Source organism: Coturnix japonica, chromosome 13, assembly GCF_054131305.1.
Source record: "Coturnix japonica strain WE chromosome 13, WE-NBRP24, whole genome shotgun sequence".
Taxonomy (NCBI): Eukaryota; Metazoa; Chordata; class Aves; order Galliformes; family Phasianidae; genus Coturnix; species Coturnix japonica.
In genome coordinates, this window is record NC_140675.1 from 2,900,544 (window position 1) to 2,911,402 (window position 10,859).

Consider the following 10,859-nt stretch of genomic DNA (forward strand, 5'->3'; position numbering starts at 1 on the left):
TAATGTCGTGATGTAACATTCATAGGTTTCTTTTTTTCTCAGAGAGAAATGTCCTTTTCGTTGCCTTGTTTTCACAAGAGAATAGGTTTTGTGTCCTCTGGGCTGAAGGCAAACTGCATTAGAGTGTGGCAGAGCAAAAGCTAAATGAAATTAATGAAATTGCTCATAATCTTGCACAGTTCAGCTCGGGTTTTCAAAACCACAAAGCATATGCTATTCATGTGGCTTCCAATACCCAGGTGTTATTTCCAACAGAGGGGGATGATCAGGCAGGCAGGGCTCAGGAGACCATCAGTGGCTTTTGTCACAGGGTGCTGCTGAGATATCAGTGCTTGTCTTTGCTTTTCTATCACAGAGGTTATATTCAGTGGCTGAGTTCCTCGTGATGCTTCTCAGACATCTGGGCACTCTTCCAAGTCTCACACAGACTTTATTTGGGTACTTCTGCTCATGAAATTAAGCAAGTTCACAGTCAATCCTTGGTGCCTTTGTTTTTTTTAGCTCTGAGCTATCAAAGCTCTCAGTCAGTTTTAGTGGTGCCTGGAGTGCAGGACCACTGAAAGATCCCCAGCGTTTGTAACTGCAGTACCTTCTCAGACAAATAGCCAGTGCTTTCACTGCAAATCTGTCCTATTTTTCATGTATGTTTGCCTCTATAAAACTTCAGAATGAACAAGTGATTTGAGTTTTCTGCTCTTTGCTAGTTGTGTCATTTTAAGCACTACACAGGTGTGCTCAATCTGTGTTATTTAAGACTTCTTTTCCTCCTCCTATGTTCTATTGACTGCCAGTATGTGTATGCGTAAAGGAGGAAATAAGTACAAACCTTCTGTTCTTTTAAATGTATGACTGTTGTGCTTTATATTTTCAGCAGAAGTTGCTTTGTAAGCACTGTATTTTTTGAAGTGGTGTTTCTGCATTGGTAATGCTACCAGTTGCATTAATACAGCAGTGCAAGGGGCAATAACTTCAAAACAAATATAGTGCCTTTTTATTGTTTTATTTCTGTAAAGCAATAAATACTTTCATAAAAAGAATATTCCAAATGAAAGATTTGGTAAATAACAGGAAAAATTCAATAACTAACAATGGACTGGGGGCAGACTTGCTTTACAGGTACATAGTGGAAGGCCTCAGGCCTCTCATGATTTCTTTTTGTCTACAGAACCCCCAACTCCTATTGCTCCTCCTGAGCTGCTGGCTGTCGGAGCCACCTACCTGTGGATCAAACCCAACGCCAACTCCATCATCGGAGACGGGCCCATCATACTGAAAGAGGTGGAGTATCGGACGACCACTGGGAACTGGGCAGAAACCCACATTGTGGACTCTCCCAATTACAAACTGTGGCATCTGGATCCAGATGTGGAGTATGAGATCAGAGTGCTGCTGACTCGCCCTGGAGAAGGAGGCACGGGACCACCTGGACCACCACTCACAACAAGGACAAAATGTGCAGGTAGTGTTTCTGCTGCTTTCCAGTACTGCATGGATGTTTTGGTTTGCTTACTGATGCATTAACAGACAGGACTTTACCTGTCCTTCTTGTAGATGTGCTTCTTTGGAGATCTGAATGAACTTTATGGATTTTGATATGCTGTAGGTATATTTTGACTTTTTATCCATGGACAAGTGTTTGAGAGTGTTGTTTTTATTCATGCAGTGTGTTTGCTTGCAAGACTTTCTTCCACAGGGTATGTCTGCTTTCTGTTGAAACGGACAAGCAAACGAGAGCTTTTCAACTGATTCTCCAGTAGGCAAATAGATCTTAGGACTTGACTATTATCACATTTTCACCCTGCAAGTTTATAGCAAAATATGTGTTCTTCTTAAGTAGAAGCAGTTCAGTGTTGGCTATTCTGTGCAACAGGGATAAGCGGTAAGCATTGAATTGTTAGAATATATTTCTGTATTCTATTTGATTGTGCTGATTGTTCCTCTACCTTCTGACAAAGAAACCTATTTGAACACTGCACAGTGTCTTCCTTTTTGCTTTTCATATTGGAACAGATCAGTTTTGATCCAAGGTTATGAAAAATCTTTCTAAAGCATTTTGGACTTATCAGTTAAAATTAAATGATCACATTCTTCATGTTTCAGGTATATTCATCCCATTTTCATAAATGGATCACTAATGGAAATCAAGAATAGTGCTCCTCACTGTCTCTCACAGCATAAGTATCCCTAGCATCATCCTCTTCCTTTGCCAAAGAAGCCTGGCAGGTTGAGAGTGCAGGGCAGAGCTGGGGGCACATCCCTACTGCCTTTGCTTTTTGTGTGGCTTATACAGCAGTGAACATCTGGAGTCTCTTTGAGAAGTTTTGATTGGTAAAAAAAATAGAAAGGAAACTTTAGCATAAGGATTTGGCAGTTGGGTGTTTGCTATATTCAGCACTTATACATTGGCAGAAGACAGATGTTTGGAGGCTTTACTTCAGTGGTATGGATGTTCTGCTGGCCTCTTTGGGAAATGGCATGTGCTGTGCTTCCAGCTGTCCTCATTCACTAGTGTTGTGGTCACGTCGGTGTCAAATTTTCTAACCTTCAGCAGAAATAACCTGGCACAGTGCATCTCCATGTGGAATTATGACATGCTGAGGTTGGGTTTCTTGCAGCTTTGCAGGCCAACTTTCTGCGACAGCCAAACTTGCAAGCCTGTCTGGTAATACTTTCTAGGTAATACAGGATTAAAAAAAAAAGTGGTTAACTTTGTGCATTATGACGGCTTGTACAGGAACTCAAATTGCTCAATTTCTTGCTCTGATTATCAACTGATGTCATAAAGGATGATGTAGATAATCTATTAAAATTGGCTAAGTGGTGCTACTTGCTGTTTTCCGTCCTAGTTTGCTAATGAAAATCTTACTGGAGAAGGTCATTCTGTTAATATATGTTGCAATTTAGAGCTTGTTAAGGCTGATGATGGTGGCATTTATGTTTTGTTTAGGGCACTGGGTGGGGGAACTTGTAGCGATCTTTATGGACTCGAAGGAAGAGACCTCCCTACTGTCTGAAGATGTATGCCTTCTAGAAAGGGCTAACTGAAATGATAGACAAGAAAACATGTGGTATTTCCTGATTTTCATATGTGGTGGCAGGACTACAAAATAACCTATTTCTGGTATAATTATACAAAATTTTCATAGTAAAGGCTTTCAGAAATGTACTGAATGAAGAAAGCAGCGCTACCTCCTTGGTTTTCCTTACAGCACCCAATGAATGACATCAATTGAAAGAGAGTTGTTGTTTTCTAAATAGTTCAGTGATGAGCAGTTCCACTTTTTTTTCAGCCCATTATTTTCTTTTGTCATTGTGTTTTCTTAGCAGGGAGGGAAGTACCAAACTCCCACACATTTGTATGTCATCAGTAAGTGGTGAAATGGTCCTGTTTTATGTTGTTTGTAACGAGTCTTGCTTTAAATAAACAGAAATAATACAAAGTTTTTATTAAACTAGATAATATCTTATTTTTTATAACTTATATATAATATATATAATGTATATAATTTTTTATAATTTCTTTTTTTATCCCACTGGTGGAGCTTTTGCTTTCACACAGGATGGTATTGCAGGACTTCATTTATATTTGATATTTAGAAATGATACTGAGAAGTAAGTCCTACCTTGCTTTCTTCCAGGAAAAAGCCAGATGCAGGGAAAGGGCAAACCCTGCCCTTGCAAATAAATGATTATTTTTGTTTGTAGTTTGTTTCCATAGGCTGTGATAGGTCCTGACTTGGGGTATGAGAAGGTTAAATGGTCTGGCAGTGCATTGGCAGTCACAGGGAAGAGACAAGAGAACAAGAGAAAGACTGTTGGAGGTTAAAACCAGACACAGGGTTGAGGAGCAGTTAGAGGAAAGGATGATATCAAATGTTAGGTTGTTTTCCCCCCAAAAATAATAGGGAAGGGATAATAGGGTCAAAATAATATGTCTGAACACAGCTCCCAGTAATGATCTGTTCAGCTCAGCACCATCTTCTGAGTGAACTGAGCAACCAAAGCATCTGTTCATGGTAAACACTGAGTTTTTACAGTTTCAAAAACATTTTGTATTTACCTTTAAGGTGATAACTCCCCTTAAATGGGAAACGTTACCTGTTGATGTTGGAAAATAACATTTGGGGTTACTTACTTATGTTTCTTGTCTGTTTTTATTGGTAAATGTTGTAAGGGACTTTCTATTCTTACTGCACTAGACAAGGCACAAGGCTCAGTGGCACATGTTCCGTTCGTGTTTGGTTTTTGCTATATTCCCCAAAAAAAAGGCTTGTATAGCACAATGAAATGAGTTGTTCTTCTCTTGATAGCTTCTGTTCCCAAGAGCCACAGAGCCCTGCAGGTGAGCTGCTGAGGATGGCACAATCTTACATCTGCGTTTTGATATGTGGATCCCACAAAGCCTGTGGGACTTGTACCTGTTTGAGCGACTCTGTCCGTGAGCTGCAGCGTTTTGTTGATGATTGAAACTCTGCTTTCATTCCACCTCAATAGCCTTTGGCATGGCAGCTGGAGAGATAAGAATAGACTTAGGAAATATGATATTCCTTTTTCTTGATCCCCAGTTGGTGCTTGGAAACAGTCTGATGGTGTTATTGAAAAACAGGGACTTCATCTTAATGGCTTATGTCCTTTTACGAGAGATGATGACTTTCTCTGTCTAATTGATTCAATAGATAACGCACGTTTCTTGGTTTCTCCTTTTTCCCTCCTCACTTCCTAATTTTTGGGGAGCAGAAGAACAGCATCTATCCTTTAAATAACAGCAAGAAAGGGCGTAGTGTTTCCTGATGACATGCATTTTGTGGCTGTTGACGTGCTGGAGTGGAGCAATTTCCTCATCTGTCAGGTTTTAATTTCTTGTAGCCCATAATAGGTACATTCAGACCTCCTGGACAGTGCAGACATGGTGTCAGTTTGAAGAGCTGAGTTCCATAGGAAGAAGTTGTTTCTGTTTTGTCTTTGTGCTGCTAGTGCCAGGGGTGTCCCAGGCAAAAGGTGTCTCTTGGAGGAGCTGCCAATACCAGGTTAGAGATGCACCAGCTGTGGAAGTGTGGTCAAAGCAAAGTGACACCTTTCAGAGAACAGAGGATTGATTGTATGTAACTAGGAGTTATGGACACTAGAAAGGAACTGAGGAAAATGCCATCAACCAACTGTGTTGTCTGAGCTGTAACAAGGTGATGACTTACAAGGAACAGAAAGAATCTGGGAGCAGGAAGGGGTGTAATTAAATGGTGAAATGAGAAGCAGGATGCTTCACAGTACAGGACTCTTGAAGAGCCAGATTGGAGTATGACAGGTTATGTGGATAGGCTTGAGAAGCCCAGCCAAAGTTCAGGCAGTACATTCAGTGCATTGGGAAATGATAGTGTGCAGAGGAGAAGCTGGGATTTACTGTGGGAGTTCATCAGCATGGCACAGATCTAAGGCTTGCTTCTAGCAGCTCCCGAGCCTAGCAAAGCGTGTCTCCTTTTGCCCTGAATCAAGACACATGTGGTGAGGAAATTTCTTTATCCTGATCCTGCAGGAGATCAGCTTTTGTCCCAAGGCGTGTGGATTGACTACCCTTATCTTAGTCTGCATAAATACTTTCATGAATGTAGAAGCAGTCATGATAGGGTTTTGGTCTGGAGGTTTTTTTCCAGTGGGATTTTGCTCATGATGGATTTAAATTCTAGGGATTTATTTCATTTTATCTGCAAAGGCAGTTTGTTATCCTGAAGTGGTTATTTTTATTTATTAGTCTGAAGTCTATTTATTCATTTCCACATCCCCCTGTTTCTGCTTGGTGCCGTTGGTGTTAAATCTAATGACTTTCTACAGTGGTGTTTGAATATAGCACTACAGAATGAATATAGCACCATATTCTGAGTGGGCTGGCTGGCCAGCCTTTCAGAAAGGCATGAGGCTTTCATGGTAAGAGGAGGAGATCTTGCTGGGGATGGGACAGCATCTCTTTCCCAAAGGAACAGAACCTACCTGGCACCTGTTTCCATGCCAGCTGTGTTGGGACACTCTTGATATTCCTTGTCTCTCAAGTCCCATCTGGGTTTCACCCTGAACTGACAGATCTGAAGAGGCGGAAATGCAGAGGGGGGAGATAATGGCTCGATTCTCCTTTTTAAGCTCACTTAAAGTAGGGAGAGCAACAAAACAAGCGGATATTTGGCGCGCTGATGGCTTCTTTCCGCTTTGCTTTCGCAGCTTCATTTTAGCATCCTCGATTTGAGGGTCTCTTCACCACACGATCCTAAAAGTGCCATTGCACAAAATGGTATTCAGGGGTTTGTGTGCAACCAGAACTGCTGTACCAACATCACCATTTTACACCAGTTGAAAGTCGGGCCCATGATTTGCACAAAAAACAAAGGGCCGGGAGTGGGGTTGTGGTTTTTTTTCCTGATTGTCACTCAGTCCCCTGCTAAAAGCAATTTATGGAAATTGCATGGTGTCTTTTAGTCTTCAGTTAAGTGCCATCTCTCGTAAAATTTCATCCCTTATTACCATATTATTACTGCTTCTCTGCCTTTTTGAGGGTGCGATGAGATGATCATTTCCAGATGTTGCTTTATACGAGAGTGAAAAGCCCAGTTAGTGGGAGGAAACTGGAACGGAGAACACTGTGTGTGTTCCTGCCGTGCCTGTGGGAAGCACTGAGCTTCCACTGGGGAGTGACCCAAGAGAGGAGGCTGTTTTTCCTCTCTATACAGTTCACATTGTGAAATGACAGACCCCACACTTGCAAAGCATTCATGAAGCTCTGTGTTTGTGTAGTCATGAACCTACCTTTGTCCTGGGACTAATGCTGCTTCCTGCTTACGCTTCTCTTTCTGCTTTTCTAAAGGCAGCTGAAAAATAAATGCCTTTTCATTTTGATGTACGCGAGTCTGCATGAAAAAGCACCCAAATAATAACAGATGCTTAGGGTTTGTATACCAAAAGTGCCCAATTTTAAACATTTCATAGAATAAAAGGCACTTTAATTGGCTTTTTTAGAAGCTCCAGCATGTAACACAAAAGCAAGGTAGGGGCTGAACTGAATAGAACACTGCATCTTTAGCCTCGCTTTACTCTTTTAACCCTGAAATATTTGTGAAACATTTAGAAAGTGTTTTGTTCCATACATTGTCAATTGTTTTACATTGCCGTGAATATTTTACCCTTTTACTTTTTCCCCACTGGATGTTGAAATATTAAGGTGAGTGTGGCTTCCTGCCCAGTGCTCTCCAGCTTACCCCTATCAGCTGGGATGGTGCACAGCTTATGAGAGAAGCGGGGAAAAAAGAAGTAGAAAACCCAAACTGAACATAGAAATACAACTGATCCCTACTGAGGAGAGCCAGCAGGTGGAGTATGAGAGTACAGAGCCTTTTATGTGCTGGTGTGTGAGTTCACCTTCATAAATACTTTTCATTTTCATTTGGATCTCACCCTGGTTGAGCTTGAAAGTTCGTTGTGGGTTTGTCTGTTTGCATGGGTTTTTAGCCCCTCTTTTGTTCGTGGATGCTTCTATGATCCATTACTTTATGGCATCTGAATATGACAAAGCCAGGAATGAGCTAGACTTGTCCTCCCTCCTCAGAGGGTGCCAGAATCCCTCTGTATCTCAGTTTGCATTTTGCAGGTGGAGAAGCAAAGACCCCGAGCTCCACAGTCTTTGGATTGTGGTGCAGTTTGTTTGCCATGGGATTGATAGGAGACGGAAGCTTTGCTGCCGTCTTAATTCTTTGTTATTCCACTGAGCTCAAAGTAAGTGAAAGGGAATGCTTTCACCTCCTTTAAACTTAATCTATAAGCTTTTAGCTTATAAAAGCTTTTTATTGTGATTTAATAAAAGCTGTGCTTCTAAAGCATGTTTAGTAGTAGACTGTTTTTTGACTCTAGACATTTTCATGTAGGCCATAGCTGTGACCATATCAAAGTATTCAGATGTTGCTGGAGAGGCGTACAGGCCTGAGCATCATAATCAGCCTGACGGTTGTTATTACAATGTACTTCATTCAACATCCACAAATCCTCCCCTTAGCTGCCAATAATCCTTCAAGTATTAAACTAAAATCTTGGTGCAGAAACCATTGGAAAGGGATTTACGTGGAGTACCACAAGTGCCAAAATAACAAACTCTGAAACCTTAACATAACAGATTTCTCCCTGTGGCACTTGGAAAATTTTTCCAGCATTTACTAGAAAATGAAGAATAATGCAGGAGAGAAGGAGTCCTTGAATATATCCAGATCTCCAGAAGCTGATTTGTGAGTAAAGGAAGGGTGAAGAAACATATTTGGTGAGCTTGAAAGATTATTTATCAAGGAAGGCTATTTATCGAGGAAGTCCATCACTTTGGAGATGAAGTCTTAGAGTGATCTATTTGTCCAACGTGGAATTTTTAAGGAACGTTTGGTTTAGCAATGCTTGTAATAGGTAAGTTGTTAGTACTGAGTTATTTTTAACAGAGAAGGGAGTGAGGCAAAGAAACAGGACATCAGCTACAAGGCAATGAACGCTGCACCAAAGGCAATCTCAGGTACCAAATACTGTATGTGCTGTGATCATTGTGAGCGTGGATACTCAGTCCTCCACAGGTTATTGTCTTCCTTCTAAATCACCCTAATTTCAATGAAGAGAACATGAAACACAGACATGAAAGCTGAATTTTGACCTGGCCTAAAACCCACAGAGTTAAACTCAGCCCTCTGTGCGCTGCCTGTGCTCCTGCTTGTTCCAAAGTGGTTTTCAGTCACTGCTGGTTTCAGTTTGTGCTGTGCATGTGTACTGCAAATACCTGCCTTCTTCCTACCTCCTCTCAAAGGTTTGTGCAATATATAGCTTTCCCTTGATCCAGCTGGCACAGCAGAGCAAATATTTACTTCTTTTCCCACAGAAGCAAATAACCTCAGTGTAAAAGAGCTGGAATTGCAATCTGTGCAAACAGGTGAGCAAGCAGTACAGCATGTTACAGCCTATCAGGAGCTGAATCTCCCAAAGCTCCTGCACTGCTGCAGCACAGCAGGGGTGCAATCTCAGGCTGCAGGCAGTTCCTTGTATTGCAGGGCTGCACCTGGGGGCTGGGGGCATCAGCAGCATCACCCTGTTGTTGCTGCCTTTTCTTTGGGACACTGGGGGTCCCTTGGGAGTAGAACAAGGAGGTTTTAAAAGCAAGCACTTGTTGAAAGAGGGGAAGGCACTGCATTGTTTAGGTTGGATATCAGGAAAAACTTCTTTACAGAAAGAGCTGTTAAACACTGCAATAGGCTCCCCACGGAGGTGGTTGAGTCACCATCCCTGGATGTGTTTAAAACCCATTTGGATGTGGTACTCGGGGACATGATTTAGTGGAGGGTTGTTAAGATTTGGGATAGTACGGTTAGGTTATGGTTGGACTTGATAATCTTTAAGGTCTTTTCAACCTGAGCAATTCTACCATTCAATGATTGCTTAGATGTGTTAAGCAAAGGGTACGTTTCCAAAAGTGCAATGGAAGAACCTAAAATGAAAGCAGTGGGGGGATATTCTCACTGTACTGAAAAACACTCTAAAAATTGGTTTCAAATCACAGGCTGTTTTCTGGGGATGTGTGTGTTCTGAGCTGAATCACTTCAGTGCTGAGTTTCTTTGTGCAGGAAAAGGGTTGTTGTGGTTTTTTTTGATGTTGTTTTTCCTTCTGATTGGAGCCGTTTGCTACAAAATATTTACGTTCACCTGAAATTTTCTCAATCATTTCACTCAGAGACAGTAATTAAAAATGAAGAATGTTCTCCTCGCGTTCATCCTTAAGCCATGTGATCCTCCAGTAACCCTGAGATCCTTGGATCTTGTTTTCCTATGCATGTGGCAAGAGAAAGTTAAAGTAATAGGAGTTATAAAAACACAGAACATACCTGAGTCTTAACTGTAGATGACACGGATGACAGTGGAATGAACAAATGTAAAGTCAGTCTGCATATGTGCAGTGAAACTTAGTTTGTCTAGCAAAATATCTCGGTGGTGTTTGACTTGCAGTTTGTGTGGCCACCATAAATATTGGCGTATGTGCAATTGTGCACATGTTGGAAGTTTTTGCATAAGAAAAATGCTGGGTGAAGTTGGTAGGTGTTGGATTGAATCTGCATTTAAATATCCTAAAGAATACTTTGGCTTCATGAAAATAATTATTTTAAAGAATGGATAATGAGTTTTGTTTTTGCAATGCACTTGCCTTCATTCACAGCATGAAAAATAACCCTGTGTATAATTCTGCATTTCTTTGTCCATAATTGCTGCATTGATTCCTCAGTTTCAGATCTGGAAGCGGTAGTATCCACAGAAGTACATATGGAATCATATAAACAGTGAGATAGAACGGATTATGAGGCATTATGCTATTCACGTTATAGATATATTATGTATTTTGTTTCCTCACAGGAGTAATAGGAAGATTAACGTTAGAGCAGCATGATGCTACAGCTCAGCTTGCGGGAGACACCAGAGGTTTCTGGTGTTGCATCTGAGATGTAGAACTATGCATTTGTATTTCAAGCCAAAGCAGCAGCCGTGCTCTGGGAAGCAGGGCCCAACAGCTGTGGGGCAGGCACTCTTTGTCACTGCCATCCAGGAACAGGTCTGTGACCTGGACACTCCAAACCTGGTGCTGTGGCCGAAGCTCTGCCCTGGGCAGTCTGTATTGGAGGTGGGGGATTCCTCTGAACCACCAGCTGGGGGAATTCAGGGCTTCCAGCTATTTCGTTGGGAATGGCCCATCATTGGAAGTGCTTGTGACAGGGTTTTATAAAAGAAATCTCAAGCAATTGCTGCTATAAGAATATGGAGAGTTAGACATCCGTATGCATTTTTGTTTTCTCCTGTCTCTGTCTCTGCCT

At 41.5% G+C, this 10,859-nt stretch overlaps 1 protein-coding gene across 4 annotated transcripts in view; it reads left to right on the forward strand.

Annotated features, from left to right (window-relative positions):
* LOC146758586 (receptor-type tyrosine-protein phosphatase T-like) overlaps positions 1–4,554 on the forward strand; it is a 199,151-nt gene extending 194,597 nt beyond the window's left edge. For 3 of the 4 annotated variants that reach the window (XM_085514541.1, XM_085514544.1, XM_085514543.1), the window contains one exon: positions 1,166–1,975. In XM_085514541.1, the coding sequence (XP_085370667.1) occupies positions 1,166–1,521 (356 nt within the window). In that variant the 3' untranslated portion in view covers positions 1,522–1,975. Of the gene's footprint in view, positions 1–1,165; positions 1,976–2,100 lie in introns of those variants that run through there. The other variant, XM_085514542.1, reaches the window with a different exon arrangement.
* The last annotated feature ends 6,305 nt before the right edge of the window (positions 4,555–10,859 follow it).